This window comes from Mustelus asterias, chromosome 6 (genome assembly GCF_964213995.1).
Source record: "Mustelus asterias chromosome 6, sMusAst1.hap1.1, whole genome shotgun sequence".
Taxonomy (NCBI): Eukaryota; Metazoa; Chordata; class Chondrichthyes; order Carcharhiniformes; family Triakidae; genus Mustelus; species Mustelus asterias.
In genome coordinates, this window is record NC_135806.1 from 89911816 (window position 1) to 89938962 (window position 27147).

Consider the following 27147-nt stretch of genomic DNA (forward strand, 5'->3'; position numbering starts at 1 on the left):
ACAGCGTGGATCTCAGGTAATTCAAGCAATCCCACACAGCTGAATGAATAGAGTAATACAATTTTCCTGATAAAGAATTTCTCAGCAGACAGTAGGAAAGGAAACTTTTGAACTCTATGGATTTACGTATTTGAGGTTGCTAGGAGACAAGAGAAAGAACTTTCCGGACGTACGTATTGAGGTTACTAGGAGACAGTGGGAAAGAACTTCCAGACTCTACAGACCTATTTTATTTTCATGCTGCCAGAGAATAGACTGTTATTGGCCAAGGTAAATGATTCATGCTAAAACGATTGGCTCATCCGGTTATGACGAACAGAGTGGGCAGGTAGATGATTTCTGAAAAATGTATAATTGCAATAATGATAACAAATGTAATTTAGAATGATTTGGGCTGCTCCAAATCATTCTCCCATGTGTGAACCAGGTCTGGGTGACAATAAAGTACAGCTTCAACCAGAATTACTGTCTCCGTGAGTTCTTTGTATTTGCTGAGCTGTAATTAATAGAAATCTCTCATATAAAAGCCAGCAGAATACATAGATCCCTGAAAAACTCCTTCAATTTTATATCAGAATCATTTATAAATGCAATTTTTACAATTCTTTTCCTATTGTTGGGACTTCTTACCTCTAAATGCAGTGACATCTCCATAATGAACTTGAAGAACAATGTAGTTGATATTTGTGTTGCCACCAACTCTAAATCCAACACCTGGAAATGGAGAAAGACAGAGTTTGTTTACTATAAGGTGGAACTATAAATTTATATGACATATCTACTGAGTTATAAGCTAAATTATGTTTTTATGTTTTTTACGTTGCTCTGCATTACAAACCGTTATCAAAAGAGAAATACTGATCACTATTGAGCAGTACCAGAATTCAAGGAAGGTGACCACATTTAATAAACTGGATTTTCTAAGTAGAAAGTATGGAATTCTACTATCTGAGTTAACTGGCAGTCCAAATATGATCTGAAAGTATGCATATTTGACATCTTTTACAACATGTTAACTGAATGCAAGTATTTGAAGAAGACAGCCTCTGAACTTGCAATCTAACCTCTTTCAGGTCCAAACTTATTAAAATCAAACTGGCTGACAAGGGCGGCACTGCTGTTGTTTGATGAACTGACCTCTATCTTGCAAAAGCCAAATATGCCTTTTCTCTAAAACTTCCCATGTCCCCCAGACCATAGCCTCACCACCGAACATCAAGCCATCGTCTAGGTCCATCACTGACATTAACTCCCTCCAACCTCTCATATCCCCAACCCTGAACAGCTTGCTTCACCTCCTTCCCAAGATCCACAAACAAAACTGTGTTCAGAAACCCCGCATTTCAGCCTGTTCCTGCCCAATGAACCAATTTCTTCCTACTTCAACTTGACTTTTTTTTTACCCCTTGTTCAATCTCCTTACAATTACATCCATGACTCTTAACTATTTCCAGTTTTCTGATCCAATAGGTCACCCTTTCACCATGGATACGAATATACGAACAAGGAGCAGGAGCAGCCATTTCAGTCCTTCGAGCTTGCTCCACCATTGAATAAGATCATGACTAATCTGAAAGTAACTTTGAATACATGTGGAATATTTTGTATCATTACCCACTCATCTTGCAGATCAATTGCAGGCAACCTAACCAGAAATAAGCAATATCAACAGAAAAGCAACAAAGGAAGAAACACAAACAGTTGACAGAAATGTAACTGACAGAAGCAATGTAACAGTGTTACAGAAGATAAGCGTATCTTTGAAAATGTGCAACTTTTAGTAAATTATAGAGAATCAACAGCACAAGGAAAAGATATTTATGTGACGCAAGTCTTCGCAGTACATCAGCTATTTAAATACAGAATGCCACAAGCCTTAAACCGCTCACTTCAGAAATAGCCTTGAAGCATTCAACTGCAATCCAGACTGACATCCTGTTAATAATGCACTGCCTGAGTCTTTACTGACAGGCTTTCCTCATCTCTAGCCTTTCAGGCAGAAGTAATTGCCACTAAAGCACTTGTGGTCTGAGTTATAAAACTGGCATCCTCTTTGTAGGAATCAAGAAACAGCTATGGTGGATTTAGACACCTGTCTGCAAATCTCACACATTTCTGAATGTTGAGTGAAATACAGGTGCAAGAGACTAGCAAAAGAACACAAATGCCCACAGTGGCTTCACTATAAATTTAATTGAAGTTGTAAATTTATTTTTAAAAAGTGCTTTCTTCCAGGGTGGAAGAGTCAATTACTAGGGGTTTAAGATGCAAGGGGCAAGGTTTAAAAGAGATGTATGAGGCAGATTTTTGTTTTTTACACAGAGGGTGGTGGGTGCCTGGAACTTGTTACCGGGGGAGGTAGCGGAAGCGGATATGGGGGGGGGTGACTTTTAAGGGGCGTCTTGACAAATACATAAATAGGATAGGAATAGAGGGATATGGTCCCCGGAAGGGTAGGGAGCTTTCGTTAAGTCAGGCAGCATGATCGGTGCAGGCTTGGAGGGCCAAAGGGCCTGTTCCTGTGCTGTAATTTTCTTTGTTCTACACCCTCATAACTGAATCACTGGCATTGTGGGATACTGCCTTAGATTCTAATAATTCAAATTTTGGAGAAAAAAATCTTAATGAAAATTGGCGTAAATACAAAAAAATTGTTTGAAGTGGCTGAAATTGAAACAACCTCTTCATTCAAATCTCTTGTTGGAGGCAGGAAAATGGAACATCAGGAAAGAAAATGCTAAGGAGGCAAATGGAATGTTGTCATTTATTTCAAGGGGAATGAGATACAAGAGTAGGGAAGTTGGAGTTGTACTGCAAGAAGCCTCCCAACACCAAGTTGAAGTCCAACAGGTTTATTTGGTAGCACAAGCTTTTGGAGCACTGCCCCTTCATCAGGTGAGCAGAGAATTGGGTTCACAAACAGGGCATATATAGACACAAACTCATTTACAAGATAATGGTTGGAACGTGAGTCGTAACAGATAATCAAGTCTTTACAGGTACTGGGCCTTGGTCTCCTTATTTGAAAACGTGTTAGAAGCAGATGAATGAAGGTTCACTTGATTCATTTCTGGGATATGGGCTTATCTTATGAAGAATGGTTGGGCCTATGCCCATTGCGGTTTAGAAAAATGAGGGGTGATTTTATTGAAACACGCATGTTGAGGGGGCTTTTGTGTTGAAAGATGTTTCCTCTTGTAGGAGAGATTAGAACCAGGCAGCACGGTCTAAGAATAAGAGGTCTCCCTTTAAGAAGCAAATGAGAAAATATTTTTCTCTCAAAGGTTGTCAGTCTGTAGAGATCTCTTCCTCAGAAAGCAGTAGAGGCTGGGTCATAAAATTGTTCAAAGCTGAGTTAGACAGATTTTTGATAGACAAAGGAGTCAAGGGTTATGGGGGACAGACAGGAAGCTGGAGTTGAGACCACAATCAGATCAGCCATGGTGTTATCAAGTAGCGGAACAGCTCAAAGGGTCACAATTATGGCGTATTCCTGCTCCTACATCCTATGTTCCTATTAAATTATTCATTCACTTCATTTTTATGGCTAGATTTGGGCCTTTGTCTTTTTAGCAAATAAATCAGACACAATTCCCTTGGGCACAGAACAATCCGAGGAAACACCGCTTCACCCTTCATGAATTGAAATTGGAAACCCCAATTGGATTTTGAAGATTCTGAAAATGTTGAAGTGCAATATTTATTATTTTACCATTTAATTTGAGACAAAGAATGAACTTAGTCAAATGATTAATCGATTGGCAAATGCAACTCATGGCCTATCTTCAAATTGTTTAAGCAGCAGAATGTTTTTTTTTAAATGACTACTAGCGTCACTAGTTCCCACTGTGGAAATGCAATGGCTGATACAGCTTGCAGGTTCCTTGGAGCACTGTTCTTCCCTTGCAGCGAGATTGCAGTAATATGGATTTGTCAAGGTAGGATTCAGCTCTCTGCATGCCCGCTCTAATAGCTGACAGAACTATTGGTGCATTTCATCACCCTCTGAGAAGTGGTTGATTTGTTAAGTCAGGGTGCAGTGGTTGGAGCAATTATTTTTCTTCCCATTTTACACAAAAATTACTTCCTTCCCCCAACTTGGAACCAATATTCTGTGCATCGATGCACAAAAGTCTCCGTGCAAACCAGCCCCCTTCAAATTACCATGTGCACGCAGCTAAACAGAAAAAAATCAAAGGGGCTGTTCACTTAAATTAGTAGTGCATGCACTCCATCCAATTGGAGCTGCTCCCACAATGTTAAATCAAAATATTTCTATGTGCTAGCTGCATGAATATTTTAATTGGGACAGCAACTTCAGATTTTTGCAAATGCAGGAACTGAGTTTTGAGTGGGAAAATTTTGTACTATGATAAATTCACAGTTAGGCTGACAGAAGGTGGATGTATTTTAAGACATTGGCTGTCTCATTCATCACTGATAATGGATCAAAAATAGGTCATTCTGACATTCAATCATTTTCACCAATTTGATCACGATTTTCCTGTACCTCAACCCCATCAACGGTCTTGGTCACTATCCTGTAATATCTTTGCTTTACAAGAATCTACTCGTCTTGTTTTCAATTGGCCTTGCCTCAATATTTTCTTGGGAGGATAGAGTTCCAAATTTTAACCCCCTTTTATGCGAATAAAGGCTTCCTACCATCATCCTTTAACAACCCAGCTCTCATGTTAAGGGCACAGATTGGAAAATATATCGACAGGGAGTCTGTTCTTCAAAGTCAGTCTCACGAAAAGACAGAATCAAAACAAATTGGATAAATTCACAAAATCCTTGATCTGAAGCAGAGCAGCATTCAGTGGTGTAGGAAGTATTATAACAAAAACATTCAAAATTATGAACGATTCTGATAAATATGGAGAAACTGTTTCTACCGATCATCAAATCCGTAACCAGTAGGCGCAGATTTAATTGGGGGAAAGAAACCCAAAGGGAGATAAGGAGCTTCTTGTGATTTCACAAAGTTCGTTAAGAGATCTAGAATGCACTGCCTGAAAGGATGGTGAAGAGAGATTCAAATTCACTTTCAAAAGAGAATTGTACGTATATATATTTGAAGAAGAAACATTTGCAGGGTTATGGGGAAAGAGCAGGGGAGTGGGACTAACCGGTAGAAGTACCAAAGAACTGGTACAGACATGGAGAGCCAGAAGGTCACCTTCTTGTCACGTGATTCCATTATTTTATTAAACACGATGGGGAAAAAGATTGTCAAATATTATCCCCATTCCACACCCTCAATTAGCACTGCTAAATTTAGATTCTGCTTACTAAGCTCAATGCTGTTAGGGTGGAAACATGCGGTGCAAGGTGACATACCAATTACAACTTAAAGGTATTAATTAGACTGTGATGCATATTGGGGGATTGAGAGGTTATGAAAGACACTATATACATGCAAGTTTGTCCTTTCTTTAGAAGCAGTGTGACAGCATAGGGGCAATAACAAAAAGGGTGAAGAGAGGTGACAAAGAGTTTGAGATGAGCATCAGTTTTCACGACCCCACATTGGTTATAGCCAGTTCCATATCAGAGAGATTTTTGATAGACAATGGAGTCCAGGGTTATGGGAATCAGACAAGGAAGAGGAGTTGAGACCACAATCAGATAAGTCATTATCTTATCAAATGGTGAAGCAGGCACAAGAGACTGACTGGCCTCCTTCTGCTCCTAAGTCCCATGTTCATATATTTGTGAATGATTTCACCAAGGGACAACATAAAAAGGAGGGAAAGGAGATCAACGGACAGTGATCCTTCTAATTTCTTTTTGCTGTGCATGGCCTGTTTCACTGCACAAGGTGAGGATTACTACAGGGCAGTAGCTTAGAGGGAACCTTGGTTACGGGGATTTTTGGGTACGTCCTGAGGTGATGGTGGAAAGAGAAAATAGTGCTGAAGAGTAAATTAAAAACGACACAGATATTGATATAAAGCATCCACATTTAAATGCAACTAATTTCAAAAGAGACATACCAGCAGGTAATCGCGTGGGTGGAGCATTTTTAGCCCAGGCATACATGATTTTAGCTTCATCTAAACAAGTGCCATATCTATTGCCACAGTCCCTGGAAAAGGAGAAAAAAAATGGAGTAAATAATGATGGAAGGCTTGAGGTCAAAAACAGTGTTTGGGGCTTCTAAAGATACAAAAGTACTTGGCAACACAATTGTTCAGATTGTAGTCTCTCATTAAAAGCAGATATATTTACTTCTTGTAATTAAACTAATGGCAGTAACTGCAGACTGCCTTACTTAGATTTAATATTGGTATCACGACACTGCTATCCAAAAATTAATTAAACCACATCAGATTCCAATTTCTAGATGACTGTTTTACATTTCTTTAACACAAATCCATATGAGAGTTGTCATTGCTTTACAGACCATGTTAATCATGGAGGATAAAGATATTTTATCTCAATGAGCCATGTTTATGAAAAACAATTTTCACTGTAAAACCAAAAGCCATCACTCATGCCAGTTGGCTGTATTCCGGAGAGAATGGCAACTTAAAAGATATTGAGTTAATCCAGTGTCTTCCCTAGAATTAGAATGGGATCAAATCAACAAGAATTCCAGTCCCACATCACTATCTAGTGACATTGGCTGTAAAATACAGATGTGTATAAGTGTTAGCTGAAGGCTGAATGGGGTGCATATTTGATGCCCTCCACAACTGAACAGCTGAAATCTGATGACCATGTAACCAAACACCAGTACAAGTCAACACCTTTCTGATACAAAGGGAACATGATGTGATAGTGCCTCATTCGCATTACAGAAAAAGGTTATAAATCTGGTAACAACTCTGCTATGTCACATATTGCGCAAACAGATGTTGGAGTCATCCAGGTGAGTAGAAACGTAATACGGAAATAAATTAAAAAGAAACATGAAAGACAAAAATGATCAGATGTGGTATATTCTTATATGACATATATATTCGCGATCAACACTGTTTAAATATTCACAAGATGATGTGGGTTATATTAGTCTCATTAAAGTGAGCAAAGCTTGCTGATGTACAAAATATGCCTCAAATAACCATTCATAATCAGAAGACTGAACAAGCAAAACTGCAAATTTGCCTTGTGATCTGGAACATTGGTAATTTTTAAACAGCATACTAATGTTGCTATATTTCCAATCAGAATTAAATTACGAAACTGCAAATTAATAGGCTCTGCAATCAGATTTAAAGATGAATTAAGCCAATCCATAGCAGCTCAATTGTAGAGACCAAAAATCAAACTTAAAGTCCAGCACAACTTAATTTTGTTGTTCTTATCAATACCTAAGAATTTGCATCAAGAATTCCATCATTGTGTTATCATGGCTACAATTCTGTTATCTGTTAAATACTTCTCAATGACACTCCAACGAGATACTAGACTTCCAAATTGTCATTACTGGCAATGATTTGTTCAGCATGTTGTTAAACAAAAAGCTCGAATTGGCTCACAAAAGCAATCCAAATACCATTTTTATTGCTTCACAAGTACATTTTCAGGAATCATATAAAGTTAACCCTGTGTGTTGCACTCCACGTGAAGACATTTAGAGATCGGGGTTTTAGAAGATAATCGTTTCAGAAAGCACATGTGGCAACGGGGCAAAAGAGATCAAAGTGGAAGGTAGAGGAGACGATGAAGTAAGTTGAGAATTAGAGGCTGCTGAGAAGGGAAATGCTTTAGAAAGTTGATGGCCTGGAAGAGCAAAGATGAGAGAAAGTAAATCAGTCTCAGAACTTGAAATTGGTGAGCAGGTGAGGGGAGGCAGGTGAGCAGAGATGTAGAGAAGAAAGTTACAAATGTAGCGGAGTTGAGGCTGGGGCAAGAAGAGAATTAAAGACTGCTGGCTGGAGCCCAGAGGCTCCAGAGATGCCAGTGTGGGAGTTTTGACAAGGATGGAGGCAAGGAGGGTGATTGATTGGCAAGGGCAAAAGGTAGGTCAGAAGGAAAAGAGGTAGAAGTTCAGAAACTGTAGGAGTGTGACGAAGTGAGAAACAGAAGTCAAATGGGGAGCTGAAAGAGGGAAGAGGACTCAACTGGGTGAGGGGGAAAAAGAGATGAGGCAACGGAGCAGGAGAGAATTGAGGACAAATGTGAGGTAATGCATTTTGGAAGGTCTAATACAGATAGGAAATATACAGTAAATTGCAGAATCCTTAAGAGTATTGATAGGCAAAGGGATCTGGGTGTACAGGTACACAGGTCACCGAAAGTGGCAATGCAGGTGGAGAAGGTAGTCAAGAAGGCATACGGCATGCTTGCCTTCATCGGCCGGGGCATTGAGTTTAAAAATTGGCAAAATATATTGCAGCTTTATAGAACCTTAGTTAGGCCGCACTTGGAATATAGTATTCAATTCTGGTTGCCACACTACCAGAAGGATGTGGAGGCTTTGGAGAGGGTACGGAAAAGATTTACCAGGATGTTGCCTGGTTATGGAGGGCATTAGCTATGAGGAGAGGTTGGAGAAACTTGGTTTGTTCTCACTGGAATGACGGAGGTTGAGGGGCGACCTGATAGAAGTCTACAAGATTATGAGAGGCATGGACAGAGTGGATATTCAAAAGTTTTTTCCCAGGATGGAAGAGTCAATTACTAGGGGGCACAGGTTTAAGGTGCGAGGGGCAAGGTTTAAAGGAGATGTACGAGGCAGATTTTTTACACAGAGAGTAGTGGGTGCCTGGAACTCGTTGCCGGGGGAGGTAGTGGAAGCGGATTCTGTAGTGACTTTTAAGGGGCGTCTTGACAAATACATGAATAGGATGGGAATAGAGAGATATGGTCCCCGGAAGAGTAAGGGGTTTTAGTTCAGTCGGGCAGCATGGTTGGTGCAGGCTTGGAGGGCTGAAGGGCCTGTTCCTGTGCTGTAATTTTCTTTGTTCTTTGAGGAGATGATTATATCCATACAAGCCGAGGACCGAACATGTGGCACCCCACTAGTTATATCTTGCCTACCAAAAAAGACCCATTTATCCCAACTCTCTGCCGTCTGTCAGTTAGCCAGTCCTCTATCCAAGCTAATAAATCATCTCAAACCCCATGAGTTCTTATCTTGTGTATTAACCTTTTGAGCGATACCTTATCAAATGCCTTCTGGAAGTCTAGATATACTACATCTACAGGACCTCCATTATCCACTTCGTTTGTTTCATCTTTGAAGAACTCTAGCAAACTAATCATTCATGATTTACCCTTCATAGAACCATGCTGACTCTGATGGACTACGTTTTGACTTTCTAAATGACTTGTTATTACTTCCTTAATGGATTCTAACAATTTCCCAACAGATGTTAAACTAACTGGTCTATAGTTTCCTACTTTCTGCCTCCCTCCCTTTTTGGATAAGGGTGTTACATTAGCATTCTCCCAATCCACTGGAACCTTTCTTGCATCCAGGAAATTTTGCAATATTATAACCAATGGGTCCACTATCTCCGCTGCCGCTTCCTTTAAGACCCTAGGATGTAGCCAATCAGACCTTGGGAACATGTCTTCAATCCCAATAGTTTGCTCAGCACTTTTTCCCTATTGATGATGATTGTAATACAAATAAATACATTTTAGACGAGCAACAGAAGAGCAGTTGAGAACAGTCCGATTCAGCTGGCAGTGTAGTTTAGTGTACAAAATTGAAGTCAATAGGAATCGGTGGGGCAGGGGAACCCTCCACTGGTTGGAGTCATCCTTACAAAAAGGGAAATGTTTGAAGGTCAATCATCTCAGTTCCAGGACATCACTGCAGGAACTCTCTGAGGGTGGTCCTATGCCCAACCATCTTCAGCTGCTTCAACAACCTTCTTCCCATCACAAAATCAAAAGTGAGGATGTTCGCTATGCAATGTCAAATATCAGTTTCAACTCCTCAGATGCTGAAGCAGTCCATGTCCATATGCAGTCAGACCTAGGCAACATTCAGCCTGGGGTAAGTGACAAGTAACATTCGCGCCACACAAGTAATGACCATCTCCAACAAGAGAGGCAGTGGCGTAGTGGTATTGTCACTGGACCAGTAAACAAAGACCTAGTTTAATACTCTGTTGACACGGGTTCAAGTCTTACCGGGGCAGCTTGCAAAATTTAAATTCAGTTATTTTTAATAAAGATAGTCCAATTGTGACCACAAAATTGTCAATTGTTGTAAAAACCCACATGATGAACTGATGTCCTTCAGGAAGGAAATCTACCATCCTTACTTGGTCTGGCCGACATGTGACACCAAACCCACAGCAATATAGTTGACTCTTAAAATTCCTTATGAAATGGCCTAGCAAGCCACTCAATTGTATCAAACCACTACGAAGTCTAGAAAGAATGAAACCGGATGGACCACCTGATATCAACTTAGGCACTGGAAACAATGGGGAGGCAGTGGCACGAAGGTATTGTCGCTAGACTAGCAATCTAAGGTGAATGCCCTAGCTCAGGAAAGCAATGACATTACAATAGATTTGGGGAATTACGTTTTATATATCATATTACAATATATATTTTATATACATCTCCCTGAAATATATTTCAAATGTATTAAATAATAACGGTAATGGCCGCACAACAGATTTGTGGACAATATTCCACTCCACTAAGATTTTAAATTGTCACTCCTGCAAATCAGTTAACAAACTAAATGAAACAGTTTTAAACTGTACAATTTCTAGATACACAATAATCAGGCAATAGATTAAACAAGTAATCGCAGTTGAAAAATTTTAAACAACTTGCATTCAGAATTTATAACATGAACTGAGCACAACTAAAATAGGTTCAGCCTTGCAATTTACTCAATTGGACCGTAGTGTATTAAATTGTGCTTCTTTATTTTTGTGTAATCAGTGTATACATGCAGCTTGGGAAGAGCAAATAACCCTGGATTATTACTATTCCCTATAAACTTCATTAAGAAATGATTATCTGGAAATCAAATTGCTAAACATTTTGAAAATACAAGCTAAAATCATTACCAATACTCCTCATTGGTGGCTGGCATGTTGCATCCAAACAGTAGCATGTGATGAGCAGTCTCCATGCTTGCACGAGGCTTAAAGTCAACTGCAAAATGAATTGGAAATAAATTACACTTTGTGCCTCATTAACTTTTGTGACATCATCTGCACCCTCTCACAGGACTTATTTGATTATTTTTCCAACTGCACACTGCTGTTGAAAAGCACTTCAAATACTATTGAGTCAAAACAGCAAAGGTGAACAAGGATCGAGAAGTGTCCCTTCTTGTGCAAATTCAAGTTTTTTGGTGACTGTTTGAGATGCCGATTCTAGGTCTATGCTCGGAATTTCATAGAATCATAGAATCCCTACAGTACAGAAAGAGGCCATTCAGCCCATCGAGTCTGCACCGACCACAATCCCACCCAGACCCTACTCCCATATCCCTACATATTTACCCACTAATCCCGCTAACCTACGCATCTCAGGACACTAAGGGCAATTTTAGCATGGCCAATCAACCTAACCCGCACATTTTTGGACTGTGGGAGGAAACCGGAGCACCCGAAGGAAACCCACGCAGACACGAGGAGGATGTGCAAACTCCACACAGACAGTGGCCCAAGCCAGGAATCGAACCCAGGTCCCTGGAGCTGTGAAGTAGCAGTGCTAACCACTGTGCTGCCGTGCCGCCCCAAAATCACTTTAAAATCACTTCAAAACGACTCCACAGCAATTAGCAAGTTACTTATTCATGTGCTTATTCATTTGTTGTAATAAACACAACATATGTTTTATTCATCGAGTTGATTCCTTTACACAAAATCACTGTACCATAACCAGTTTATGACAACATATACTATTGGACCATGCATAATTTGATACAAGTCTAATTTTTCAAGAAATCATCAGAATATTTGTATGTCTATAGTTTTTTACATCAACAAAATTATTCGATTAGCAAAGAAAGAACAAATATTTAAGTTGCACCTTTCACAACCCGAGGAGATATCAGCGATGGTTCCATCATACTCTTGCCTCTGATCCAAAAGGTTTTGTGTTCATGTCCTCTAGGACTTGAGAACCAAAAGAAAACAAGGATGGCAGCCCAGTGCAGTACTGAGGGAGTGTTACTCTCAGATAGGATGTTAAATTGATGCATCGCCTGCCGTTTCAGATAGATGTTAAAGAGTCCATGGCACTATTTTGAAAAAAAGAGCTGGGGAAATATCACCACTGTCCTGGTCAAAACTTATTCCTGAATTATCACTGCAAGATTGCCAGGTCATTTGCACACATTGATGTCTGTGGGAGAACGCTGTGCACAAAGTGAATTCCATGCAGTGCAATGTGATTTCACTTCAAAGATATTTCACTGGCTAAAAAATGCTTTGTGATAGGTGAGATATAAATGCATTTTTCCCAACTAACAGCTAATTAAGTATTAATGTAGCATAGACAAATCCAGCTGCACAAGGTGTGCATAGCAAAAGACCCACAAACAGCTATGAAATGAATGACAAAATAATCTATTTTAATGCAGTTGAAGGACAAATGTTGGCCAGAACACCACAATAGTGTTGCAAGGGCCTGAATCTTCTGATCAGCAGCAATGTTGAGCTGGGTCTCAGGGGCAGTAAGTTGTCAGGATAGGGAATGGCAGGGATGGGAAGGGGTATTTGGGTCCTTCAACTATTTACAATCTATGTTAATGACTTAGTTGAGGAGACCAAGAATAATGTATCTAAGTTTGCTGATGATACCAAGCTAGGGAATGGTGAGCTGTGGGGAGGGCCCAGAGAGAGGCTGTAGAGATGTAGACAGGTTCAGGGAGTGAGCAACAAGATGACAGATGGAATGTAATGTAAGGAAGTGTGAAGTTATTCACTTTGGTCATTAGAATAGTAAAGCCAGAATATTATTTAAACATGTGAAACTTCGTAGTGTTGGTGTTGGAAGAAACTTCTGTGTTCATACAAGGAACACAGAAAGGTAGGGTGAAAGTGTAGTGAGCAATTAAGATAAACAGCCTTTTTTGCAAGGGAATTGGAGTACTGGGTTAAAGTAGTACTACAGGGCTTTGTTGAGACAGCATCTGGAGTATTATGTGCAGTTTTGGTCTCCACATTTAAAAGACATTGGAGGTGATACAGCAAAGGCTCACTAAACTGGTCCCTGGAATGACAGGGTTGTTCTATGATGAGAGGCTGAGTGAACTGGGCTTATATTCTTTGGAGTTTAGAGAAGAAATGTCATCATACCACCGCCTTCTCAAGGGCAATTAACGATGGGCAATAAATGCTGGCCTAGCCAGCAATGCCCACATCACATGAACAAGTATTTTTAAGAATCTCATTGAAACCTAGAAAATTCCTAAATGGATTGATAGATACTGAAAGATTGTTCCAACTGCTCAGGGAATCTCAGATACGGGCACCGTCTCAGGATAAGGGGCCAATCATTTTGAGGAAAGGAGAAATTACTTCACTCAAATGGTGGAGAGTGTTTGGAATTCTCCAAAGAGAATGCTCCATCATTGATTAGCTTCAAGGATGGGATCGACAGATTTTTGGTCTCTCAGGGAATGAAAGGATATGGGAGCGGGCAATAAAGTGGAATTGAAGCCTAAGATCAGTCATGCTCATACGGAATGTTGCAGCAGGTTCGACAGGTCATATGATTTGCTCCTGCTTCCATTTCTTGTGTAGTCCTTCATCATTATTCTCATAAATCTTTTCTGCACCCTTTCTGAAGCCTTCTCATCCATCCTACAGTGTGGTGCCTAGAATTAGGCATAATACTCCAGTTGGATGAACCAGTGTTTTGTAAAGGTTCAAGACATCCTCACTGTCTTTGTACTTTGTTTTTATTTATAAAGCCCAGGATATCGCATACCTTTTCAGCCACTTTCACACGTGTCGTGCCACCTATAATCATTTGTGCGCATATACAGCCAGATCTATGTTGCTACTCCCTTTTTAGAATTGTATTCCATAGTTTATATTGCTGCTCCTAACGTACCAATACCTTGTGTTGAATGTCACCTGTCACATGACTATTCCAAGTGATTGTTAAACTTTCTCTTGGATTCTCTTTCTAAAAGCTTTCCCACCATCAAGGTTAAACTGACTGACCTACAGTTGCTGAGTTTATCCTTACACCCTTCTTTGAACAAGGGTGTGACATATAATAGCGATTTTTTATTTTACTTGGTTAGTAAATTTGTGCAATACCCGTACCATACATCCAAAATGTAAAGTATTAATTATCATGCACATAGGGATTGCGAAACATAAATTGGAAATCCTCTTATCACATACAGCCGAGATTTGTTGGGAAAAGAACTTTATTACATGCTCCTTATATTGCTTACCTAAAGGAAGTGTTGACTACTTGGCATGAATCTGTCCAAGAGCAGCAACATTTATTTACTAATCAGTCGAGTGAGTACGGCAAGGATAAGATTCAGACAGTTCAATTTATTGGTTCGCTTACTTTCTGTCGTGCTCAATTCTTCTCTATACAGCATTGCATCCCCATCAGCTGTCAGCACAGCTGAACAGCAGCCCAGGGTAGCGTTATATGTACTTCTCAGAAGGTTAAATGTATGTCGTGGCAAACCAACCATCCAGTACTAGTGTGTAGCTTGAAGGCATTTCTGTACTGACAGCATCGTTTATATTTAGCGTTTTGCAAAATTAATAACTCCAAATATAAATTACATAACCTTGACTCGTGAGTTGTTCACTTTAAGAGTGTATAAATTCAAGTTGATTGAAAAGATCATGGCAAAACAGTAGGACTGATGAAACAAACTATACTGCTTGTACTCTGGTTGTATCCACATTATTCAGAAAAAGGTTTATGCATTTAACAGGACAGTATGGACCACTGCCAAACTTGTCATCCTTCAGATGCTTGAATAAACAAATGAATCATCAATGGACGGCAAATATTATATTGCACTCTTCGCTGATTGTAGAAGGTGAAGAATTTACTGCCTTTACTGCCAGGTAAATAAACAGGCTGTTCAATGGAGCGGGATAATGCATCCAGCCTCAGACAGAAAACCAATACAAAACAAATTAGATGCTTGGGATTTGCTCTAAGGATCTGCATGCAGTGCAGCAGCAGTTATAATTCTTAGATGTCCATTACTCCAGCCCTGTTTACTTATATCAGTCAATTTTTAAGCGAGAAGCTTACAGTTGACTTAAACACAAGCCTTTGTTGTTGAGATTTGGTCGATGTAAGGCTGGGAATTGAACACTAACAATTTTAAAAGCAGTAAATAACCTGTAGGTAAAGAAATGGCTACGATCCATTGCATCTCAATAGAAGATAATAGCCCGGTTGAAAGAGTTTTAAAAAATTATTTAACAACTCCCATTTCAGAGTCAGAGTCATGCAGCATAGAAAAGGCCCTCTGGCTCATCTGGTCTCCACAGACAATATCTACCACGAAAGTCGCACTGATCCCATTTTCTAGCACTTGTCCCAAATCCTTGAATGTTTTGTTTCAAGTGCTCATCCAAATATCTCTTAAAGATTATAAGATTTCCAGCCCCCACTATCTTCTCAGGCAGTGCATTTCAGATTCCCACCACCCTCTGCATGAAAAATAATTTCTCAAATTCTCTCTGAACCTCTTGCCCCCTACCCTAACACTTCTCATGATTGACCCCCTCAACCAAGGGGAACAGCTGCTTTCTTTTTACCCTGTCCTTATTTCTCAATCTTACACACCTTAGCCTTCTCTGCTCTAGAAAAAACAATCCAAACCTGGCCAGTCTCTCCTTAGTGAACCTCCTCTGTACCCCCTCCAGTTCAATCACATTCTTCCTGTAGTGAGGTGACTGCTGCACACAATATTCCAGCTGTGCCCTTAGCTGCCTGGGATACAATTCATCAGACCTGGGGATTTGTTCACTTTTAAGCCCCTCAGAGCCTCCATTGCCTCATTTCCTATGTCAAACTGTGCAAGTTCTTCTCGGTCCCTTTTCCTGAATCCTGTACCTATGTCCCCCTTTGCCTGAGTGAAGACCGATGAGAAGTATTAATTTAATAACCTTTCAATGTCCTGTGGCTTCACACACAGATTGCCCTTGGGTCTCCAATGGACCTTACACTTTCCCCGGTTAACCTTCTCCCCCTTAATGTACTTATAAAATATCTTAAGATTCTCCCTTTTCCTGTTCGCAAGCCCTTTTTCATGCCCCCTTTTTGCTCTTCTGATTGCTTTCTTAAGTTCCCTCTTGCACTTCCTTTATTCCTTTCGGGCCATAAGACATAGGAGCAGAATTAGGCCACTCGGTCCATCAAGTCTGCTCTGCCAGCTGAACTGCTTCCTTGGACATGCTAAAAGCCGTTCTCTTCTTCCTTACCCAGTCTTAAATTGTCTTAGACATCCAGGGTTCTCTGAAATTATTGCTCCTACATTTCCCCCTATAGGGAGCATGTTGGACCTGTACTCTCCCCAGTTCCATTTTGAATGCCCCCCACTGCTCCGCTGTACACTTACCCGCAAGGAGCTGTTCCCAGTCAACTTTGGCCAGATCTTGCCTCATTTTAATAAAATCTGCCTTCCCTCAATCCGAAGCCGTCTTTTACAGGCTTCTATGTATAATTTATACAAATGGCATGCTGTATATCATCAGTTTTCAATGGTTGCACGACGCTACTGTGGTTTTTCCAGATGCGACCTTAAAAGTACAAATCTGGGAGCTAGATGGTTACAAATGCTTTAATTTATTAAGGCAGTAAAAAGGTTATTTGGCAAGATTTTTATTTTAAAAATGTATGGCAGTTTGAAGATATTCCAACGATTCGGAATGAAACGACAAGAACTCACTGTTAAATCCTAACAACCTTTTGTTCACAGCTACATCTTCAGTGAAAGATAGTGAGCAAACGACTCATTTATAATCACTTGGAAATAAAAGATGTCCAAGTTATTCCCAAATGCCTTCAAGAAATTGATTTAATGGCAACAATTTGGATCTGGCAGAGGGAGAAACTAATCTGCTATAAAGAAAAAAATGTTGTGACCAACTTCCAAAAAACATAGGCTGAAACTTGCTGGAAAGCTAACAGTTTGTTAATGACTCAGTGGTTATTAATGTGCAAACTGGCCAGTACATTCATGGAATTAGGAGATGTGCTAAGAGTTGTGAATCCCCAGAACGTACTCGCCATTTATGCCATCCCTCCGTTTGCTTCACACGAATGGTATCTCACCCTTAGCCTGCCCATTATTTTTTAAAACTTGCCGGATTTGAATATTATTTAAATATTAAACTCACATAGACTCATAATTTTCAGCCTAAATGAACTAAGTGCCACTTTAATGATGCAGTAATTATTAATTCGATGCCAATCAACCCCTCCAGTGAAACCTGTTCGGTCCCATTCCTACAGATAGTAAATTCTCTCAAGATTTTAACATTTACGAATTTGATTTTTTGTTTACATTTTCTTTGTCTCTTTTCTTAATCCAACTTTTCTTCCTCTACATCTCGCTTTCTGTACATGATTTGACTAACTCTTCACTATTACTAACCATACTTTTCTGACATTCTCCTTTTCTCAATCTTTAAATCTCACTGATTAAGGAATCTGATGGTCCTGGTGTTCAGCAAGATCACAGATATATCCTTGATTTTGCCACACCATTACCAATTCGCACTTCCAGCATGTTATGGCACAAAATTGTTTGAGCTTATGGAAGCAGAAAGCATCTCACTCGTAATGTACACAGAGATCCCTTGCTGAAGCATGCTTCGGCTATTCATCTTTTTGTACAACATCGTAGTTGCAAATTTATGCAATATTTTCAGCACATCTATATTATTAGCAGCACCCAGGGGTTCCCAAAGAACATTTCAAATATAATTCAAGCTGCAGTTTCTCTTATGACATACCAATAAAATCTACAAAGAAACAGGAAAGATGTGCAGCAAAATGTGGACCAGCGTATAATTTCAGCTGAATGATTTGGATAAGTATTTTATGTACAATTAGGAGGAAAACGTAACCTTTTGGTGAGCCATGTTTTTCTGGGCATGCATTAAAATCATTACTTTTTTAAAAAAAGATTTTAATGAGACTTTCAAACTGTTCCAAATGTATTAGTCCAATAGAGGACATTTTGGAGTGGGCACACAAGTTGAAAGCCTGACATTTACTGTATCATTTTTTTTTCTCGAGTTAATTCATTAAAACTTGTGTATTTATTAGAAAAAATAAACCCAGAAATTTAGGCTCCTGATGTATTTAGCTACAGATAAAAAAATCCTATATTTACATTGTGTTTATTGCACAGAAACATGGCCCAAATTGTCTATGCAATGGCTTATGATCCACACGTTTGTATCCCTGTACAGATTTACTGCTGACGATGAAAGATTAGGCTCCAATCACTGGAATGAACCATGTTTTCAATTATAAAACTATTAAAGGGAAACACACACTTGAAATGAGGATGAAGATACTTAATTCTTGCTGGTAGTGAACACCCACCTATATAGGATTTCTGACCAGGCGGCACTTGAACAAATGTGCAAAAGTAGCTATCCGACTGTAAAAGAAGAAAAAGAATTTGTTTAGAATTCTAAAAAGGATAGTTTTTTAAATTCAACTATTTTTAAGCTCTATTAAATTCTAGAATTCGCTCCAAATTAAGTACATTGATTATTACAAAACTGGCATACATCTGAAGTTACTGATCTTTTAAAAATAACATTCAGGGGCATTTTATTAATTTAATGCATCTACATGTTGTTTCACAGACTGGTAGCAAATGGTTCACAACAAATCAATCCAAAACAATTAATTTATAAAACCCAACTAAACTATCAGTACAGGACAAATGAATGAACAGCATACCAGACAACTTGGGCCACTGGTAAATTGCCACACACCGCAACCAGGCCAAAGTGCAATTAACCAATCAGCAATTACTCAGATTTCCTGCTCAAGCACCCAAATTACAAAATCATGTCAAGAACTATCAAAGCTGACTTTCACTTTTGAACCTGTAATTACATCATAATTTGTGACAACAAATTAATGATTGAGGTATCATCTCCACTGAGTGTTTAACTCTCTTTAAAAAAATTGAACGATTTCAGGAAATAACAAGCAATCTGGATAAAGGGGAACCTGCGGATGTGGTGTACTTGGATTTCCAGAAGACATTTGACAAGGAGCAACATTAAAGGTCACACAATATAAGACCTAATGGTGAAAGAGGTAACATATTAATATGGATACAGGAATGATTAGCTAAGAGGAAACAGAGAGCAAGAATAAAAGGTGCATTTTTGGGTTGGCAGACTGTAACTAGTGGATTGCCACAGGAATCAGTGCTGGGGCCACAACTATTTACATTCTGTATTAATGACTTATTGAAGGGACCGACTATATTGTTGTTAAATTTGGTGATGATACACACAGAAGAGTAACCTGTGAAGAGGATATGAGTCTGCACAGGGGCTATAGATAGGTTAAATGAGTGGGCAAAAATGTGACAGATGAAGCATCATGTGGGAAAATGTGAACTTATCCACTTCAGAATGATGAATAGATAATCAGTATAGTATTTAAATAGAGATTGTAGAACAATGCAGTACAAAGGGATCTGGGTGTCCTGGTACATGAATGACAAAAGATTAGTACATAGGTACAGCAAGTGATCAGATAGGCAAATGGAATAGTGACATTCATTGCAAGGGGAATGGAACATAAAGTTTAGATATTTTGCATAGGACGTTGGTGAGATTGTATCTAGAGTACGGTGTACAATTTTGATTTCCTTATTTAAGAAAAGGTTCATTCGAGCCATTTCTGTGATAAAGAGGTTGTTTCATGAGGAAAGGGAGTTTAGAAGAACAAGCGGTGATATTATTGAAACATATATGAATTGAGAGGGTGGATGCTGAAAGAATGTTTCCTCTTGTGGGAGAGACTAGAACTTGGGGACACAGTTGAAAAATAAAGGGTCTCCCATTTAAGATGGAGGTGAGGAGAACTTTTTAATTTGAGAGTCGTTCGTCCATGAAATTCTCTTGCCCAGAGAGCAGTGGAGACAGGGTCATTGAATATTTAAAACTGGAGATGAATAGATTCCTTATTGACAAGGGAGTCAAAAGTTAAAGGGGGTAGGCAGGAAAGTGGATGCCACAATCAGATCAACTATGATCTTCCGAAATGGCAGAGCAGGAGCTTGAGGGGCTGAATGGCCTAATGCAGCTCCTAGTTTGTATGTTCGTATGTAAAAGTCTGCTGTTTTCCTGATGCAACCAATGCAAATTGGTTGCATCTGCATCACATCTGCAGAGACTGGCTCTGGTAATTTACCTTATTGCATGTTTGAAATGCTACTGTCCTGATAGCAGCAGAAAGCATTGTCATTTGTCAAGAAACAGGTAGTTTAAAGTAATTTATATTTGTATTTGTGGGTATTAGAAACAGGGTATAGCCTTAAATAAATGTAACTTGTGTGTTTCTATGCAAGGTGTTGAAACTTTAGTTAGCTTCATGTTAAACAAAGATGCTTTCATGTATGTGGTTTTTGGTCATTTTAAACTGTGCCTGAATTGTAATTAAAAGGTTTATGATGTGAAGGTAAACAGAATTAAATAAAGACTTAATTCTGCTTAGCAACCAGAGGCCCAAACTTAAAAGCTGAAGCACTTGTGGTTTAGTTGGAAACAGGTATCTGAGAAGAAAGCAGCTTTCATAGAAACTGTCAGCAGAAAGGAAGGACAATGGAGTAAGGGGAAGAAAGCAAGTCCCAGAAGCTAAAGACCAGATTGTTCTAGAAACCAGGGAATGAAAGAGAAGTCCCAGGAGCACTAAAGTTAAAGGGCAAAATAACTGGAATTTGAAAAAGGTCACTGAAGTTAAAAAGGGGCAGAGAGAGACTCCCAATTAAAGACAGAGTTGCAAGGTGCTAACCTGGCGAAGTTGGCTAGCAAGAAGCCAGACATCTGAAGTATTGCTAAGGTTGGTGACACCTTAATAGAGTCTGTAAAGCAGCAGTTTTCTATTGGCAATGCTGGATACCTGAGAGACTGTGTGGAAGCTTGAATGCACATGGCAATCCAAGGCAGGAGATGATTCTAGGCGTGCTTTTTCAAGGGTGGAGTTTCGAAACTCTTGTTTGGAAATCAGAGTTCCAGTGAGACCAGTTGGCTCACAGTGCGTTAAGAATCCGGAGGTATTTGGTGAGAACATAGAAGTTGTATCTTCTGTAGATGTCAGAGGTAGGTTCTTTACTCAGAGTAGTAAGGGCGTGGAATGCCCAGCCTGCAACAGTAGTGGACTCGCCAACATTAAGGACATTTAAATGGTCATTGGATAAACATATGGATGATATTGGAATAGTGTAGGTTAGATGGGCTTTAGATTGGTTTCACAGGTCGGCGCACCATCGAGGGCTGAAGGGCCTGTACTGTGCTGTAATGTTCTATGTATCAGTGGTGGCTGCCACTTGATTTCAGACTGTGATGTGTCTGACTATGGTTGGCTTATATGGTTATATGCTTTATATGGATTCTGTACTTACCTAGAACATTATAAGATATATTTTATAGCTTGTATTATCCTTTAAAATCTGTGTACATCTGAGAAGATATAGGTAGGGTGAAGGAGAAGTGTATTAGAGTCAATCTTTTCATGCTTAATAAATGTTTTATTCCTCAATTGGCAGTGCTGTGACTCTGTCCATCCACAGAAAATAAAAGTTACATTCTTTAGAGCCAGGGTTCCATCCTGGGATCTGATTGTCCAGTAGTATCAGCTGGGATCTAATTCATGAGAGCAAACATCATCACGTGTGCACGATTATATTGAGTCACAAAGTCATTCACAATAAATGTGACGCTGACACAAACGGCACATTTACAGCCCTAAGTTGACCAGCAACATCCAAGATCATCCAACTAAAAATAAGTCTTCGGATCCTTGAGCTACAATGCCCAGCAGATTGAGCATTCCGGTCATATAGGCTGCACGTGATCATTGCATCAGCACACAAGAACAAATAAACACATCAATTAGACAATATAGTACCATTTTGCTAAAATGAAAAAAAATCTCCCTTTTCTACCCTCCATAAGAGATTGCAGTCACACTGTTTTGTATAAATTTTTAATACTGCAAATTTTTGCAGCTAATTTATTGGCATGATCTGACCATATAGCAGAAAAAAAGTATGCAAGGTTTAAATTTTTAAAAATTGAATACTGTAAATTCTGAAAATGAATCCTTACTTTAAAAACCCAGCTGACAGAATCATAACCTTTCCTAGATATCTATTCACTGTTTTCTCACTAAAATGCAAAAAAAAAGATTCAAAATTAACTATTGTTCTGCTGGATTTGATACATTTAGCAATGGATCACTGACGATAGCATGGAACCTAGCCAACAAATCAGCAAATGCATTCATTTGCCAAAGCATATTACCCATAATGTGTTTACATGGCACAGCAAGTAAATTTTTAGTCTCTTAGGTTGGCAGATGAGATGTTTTTACATCGGATGAGTAACCTGTGCCAGCTTCTGTTGCTGCGCTGGAACAATTCTGAGCCTTGATTAACTGATGTGTTTCAGTCTAAATGGCAAGGTTCCAAATTATTCCTGAATTCCTATTTAGTTCTTAGTTACATCAGGCAGAGCTACCAACAGTGAGCATTGCAATCACTAGTCAAATGGCTTTGATTGAAGTGGGAATGCACTTTAAGACAAATAATACTTAATATCATTCTTCCATATGCCAAATTATGATCAGCTTTCTCCAATCAAGTATTGCGCATTTGGTCAATGTCTTTGCTGTTGCTTTGAAGGGCAAAAGCAGCAGATACTGGAGAACACCATCACCTTGAAGTTGCCCTCCAAGTCACTCACCATCCTGACTTGGAAATATATCGCCGTTCCTTCACTGTCACTGGGCCAAAATCCTGGAATTCCCTCCCTAACAGCTCTGTGGGTATACCTATACCTCAGGGTCCTCAGCTATTCCAAAGAGCAGCTCACCACTACCTTCTTAGAGTCAGTAGATTGGTCAGTATTTAAAAATTCTGCAACCAGCCTGAACGAGTACTCCACTATAGTAACTGACTTCATTAGTGTGTAAAAGACTGTGTATCAAAGCAGTAAATCAGTGTGTTTCCCAACCGGAAACCATGGATGAACAGAGATATCCACTGCTTATTGAAGTCTAAGTCTGAGGCATTCAAGTCAGTCAACCTTGTCTAAGAAAGCCAGATCTGATCTACGGAGATCCATCAAAGATGCCAAAAGACAGTATTGGACCAAGCTAGAGTCCAGGCTAGCCACATGGACTCCCACCAATTATGGCAAGGTCTGCAGGACATAACAGGCTACAAGATGCAGGCATGTAAAATCACCGACACTAATGCGCCCCTCCCCGATGAGCTCAACGCATTCTATGCCCGTTTTGAGCAAGAGGTCATCAAGAGCATGCCCTCCACCCTGGACGAACCATATCCGAGATCACCATTGCACACGTCAGAGCAGCCTTCTCGACAGTGAATCCACGGAAAGCAACTGGCCCGGACAGGGTACCCAGATGAGCACTCAAATCCTGCACGGACCAGCTGGCGGGGGTATTTGCAGATATCTTCAACTTCTCTTTACAACAATCTGAGGTCCCTATCTGCTTCAAGACGACAACCATCATCCCGATACCAAAGAAAAGCCAGGCAGCGTGCCTTAACGCTATAGTTAAGAAAGCCCACCAAAGCCTCTACTTTCTCAGGATACTAAGGAAATTTGGCATGTCCACTCTGACTCTCACCAACTTTTACAGATACACCATAGAAAGCATTTTTTCTGGTTGTATCACAGCTTGGTATGGCTCCTGCTCTGTCCAAGACCACAATAAACTATGAAGGGTCATGAACGAAGCCCAGTCCATCACTCAAACCAACCTCCCATCCACTGACATGGTCTACACTTCCCACTGCCTCAGAAAAGCAGCCAGCATAATCAAGGACCACACACACCCAGGACATACTCTCTTCTATCTTCTTCATTGGGAAAAAGATACAAATGTCTGAGGTCATGTACCAACTGACTCAAGAACAGCTTCTTTCCTACTGCCATCAGACGTTTGAATGTCATCAAGGTACGCATCAAGTTGATCTTTCTCTACACCCTGGCAATGACTGTAACACTACATTCTGCACTCTCTCCTTTCCTTCTCTATGTATGGTATGCTTTGTCTGTATAGCACGCAAGGAACAATACTTTAAACTGTATACCAATACATATGACAATAATAAATCAAATTATTTTCAAGGACAACTTCAGATGGACAATAAATGCTGGCCTAACCAGTGATGCCCACATTCCGCAAATGGACAAAAAAGCCTTCTGCTGTGGACAGCTGATTTGGGGAAATAAATACGGTTTGTCTGCCTATCTACTCTTCGTAACAATAGTTTTTCATGCAGGATTTTCTACCTAGTTTTGACATATGACCATAGTTGTGCCAGAGAGTCTGGAACAATATCCTTAACCAAATGGGCTGTTGCAAAGTCCAAATGTACATCTGATTAAAATCTCTCAACTTATGAAGAGCGCCAACTTTTCCCGTCTGTCCTGATTTGACACGTGGTGTAGGTATTGGACAACACTGCTCTACAAGTACTTCACAGCCAGTAATTTACTTTTTGAATTGTAATTGTATTTTTATGTAAACATTGCAGCGATTGTACACATAGCAAAGTTCCGAACAGTAAACTAAATGAATAGCCAGTTAATTTGTTTTTGATGGCATGCTTTAGGACTGAATGTTGTCCAGAATGACAGTGCTACTTGATAAATTGCATTCACTTGTGCAGACAGAGCATTGATTTAATATCTCATCTGAAAGATGGCACCATTAAGAATGCATGTCTGAAGTGGATTTGTGTGCTTGAATTTTGGAGGAAGACTTGAACTATAACCTCTAGTTCAGATGCAGAAGTACTACCACTGAACTAAGCGGAAACAAATAGTTACATTAAATGGTCACTTTTCGATGAGCTGAAAATGATTTTTCCATGAAACTAATATGGGCTTTTTCCAAAGTACGGAAATTATAACAGAATTTAACCCCTTTGCTATAGAGCTCAAGAGGATGGTTGTGGGGTAGAGACTTGTACTTTAATAGAGCTTTATTAGTCAAAACATATCAAAGCATTTTACACAATGAATCAATTTGAAGTGCAGTAATTCTTCGTACAAAAATAAAAGTAGCAACTATTTGAAAACATTGTCCAGGGAATCTTAAGAACTAATGAAGCCTTTACAAATGGATCTTGATTTCTTTGTTACATAAATCACAGTTTGCAAGGGAGGCTATGCTTCTAAAAACAGCGCCTGCCATCCAGCATTGTGTTCCCAAACCATATACAAGGCAGATTCTGGTTTCCTTGGCATACAATGAGATTATAAAGATCGTTACTTTTCCCATTCAATAGTAATGCTTAAAGTTTTCGGGTACTTCATTTGAAGGTACTGTCATTTTCTCTTTTTGAAGTAATTTTGAAAACACCACCTTGCAAAGTACCTGATAGCAACATTGCAAGGTGAACCAATTATTAAGTAGCAAAGTATACATATTGGCTGTGTCAAACAATATTTCAGTGTTTAAATTTCTAATCATTGAAATAATTATACTTTTACCTTTCCTCAACTGGTACTGGAGCTCGAGTGACATTTAGCCTCTTCATCTCTTTGGGGCCTTGCCACTCACAGCAAACTGCCATCCTCTTACCCTCCTCTTTATTTCCAGTATCTGGCCTCCCTCCAATTCCTTCATTTTTGTACCATTACCCAATAGCATGCTCCTTATTCGACTCCTTCCTGCCAAACTCCTTCTACCCAGTATTCCATGCACAGTAGTGCTCCAGACATAATTTAGTTTTGCTTCTCCGTTTCCTCAACTGGCATGCAGCAATCTACTTTTGAGGAGATTCTAGAATTATCAGTTGCTTTAACTAATTAAAAAAAGGACTGTTTCTTCCCAGCTTCATTCAAGGAAACAGCTTTTAAAAGGTGCTGCAGATGGAATGAGGTTAAGTGCCTTAACCAGTTATCTAACTCAGCCTCACTTTCAACCATGACCTGGACTTCAACTCTCAAACCAGCTCAGGTCTTCTCTGGCACATTTCCCATCACTAAAGTCGCTGCTTCCCAAAAAAAATCCCACAGCTTCGCCAAATGCAGCCTAATTATTTCAACAGTACCTCTCAGTTCTTTTGTTCTATTCTTTTTGACACAAAATCAAGGAGTTTGTTTGCATGTACATTACAGCAGTGACTGCACCTTAAAAGTACTTCATTGGCTATAAAGTGTATTAAAGTATCATGAGGGCACAAAAGGGACCATTTAATGTACATTTTTCTTTCTTTAACACTTCATTTTCAAATATATACAGGCTTCATCATGGGTTAGGCTATAAGCCTGACAGCCTATTGCATTTTGAATAAGGCCAGCAGTTATGAACTCCTAATGAATCTTGGACACAGCTTGTGAGCTATAAAAAGGCACAAAAGCCCTCAGCGTACAACCGAATCGAACAAACTATGATTTTTAATGACAGGCACATTGATTTTATCTAGTTGCCACTGCTAAAAAGATGATTACGAGGAAAGTTGTATGTATTAAAGTAAAGTTTTAAAGTTTATTTATTGTCACAAGTAAGCTTACATCAACACTGCAATGAAGTTACTGTGAAAATCCCTTAGTCGCCACACTGCGGCGCCTGTTCGGGTACACTGAGGGAGAATTTAGCATGGCCAATGCACCGAACCAGCACATTTTTCAGACTGTGGGAGGAAACTGGAGCAACCTGACGAAATCCACGCAGATACAGGAAGAACGTGCAAACTCCGCACAGTGACCCGAGGCAGGAATTGAACCCGGATCCCTGGTGCTGTGAGACAGTAGTGCTAACCACTATGCCACCATGCCGCCCAACAGTTACAGTATTACAGTTGTAGAGCTACAGATTAACAGTTAAAATGAAAACCTTATATAATAATCCCTTTTGCTCATCATTTAGTGGATAGATCTACTTAATATTTTGAAACTTGAATGTGGGTTGTGTGATGCTCGAGCACTTGTTTAAAAGTGAACAAGGATTGTGCAGTGGTGG

General features: G+C 39.5%; 1 protein-coding gene across 2 annotated transcripts in view; it reads right to left on the reverse strand.

The window, feature by feature from the left end:
* The window catches only part of pam (peptidylglycine alpha-amidating monooxygenase), a 244402-nt gene that overhangs the window by 100124 nt on the left and 117131 nt on the right, over positions 1–27147 (reverse strand). For both annotated transcript variants that reach the window (XM_078214719.1, XM_078214718.1), the window contains exons 4-7: positions 18496–18553; positions 10995–11082; positions 6000–6091; positions 631–714 (exon numbers count right to left, since the gene is read on the reverse strand). In XM_078214719.1, the coding sequence (XP_078070845.1) occupies positions 631–714; positions 6000–6091; positions 10995–11082; positions 18496–18553 (322 nt within the window). The remainder of the gene's footprint in view (positions 1–630; positions 715–5999; positions 6092–10994; positions 11083–18495; positions 18554–27147) is intronic.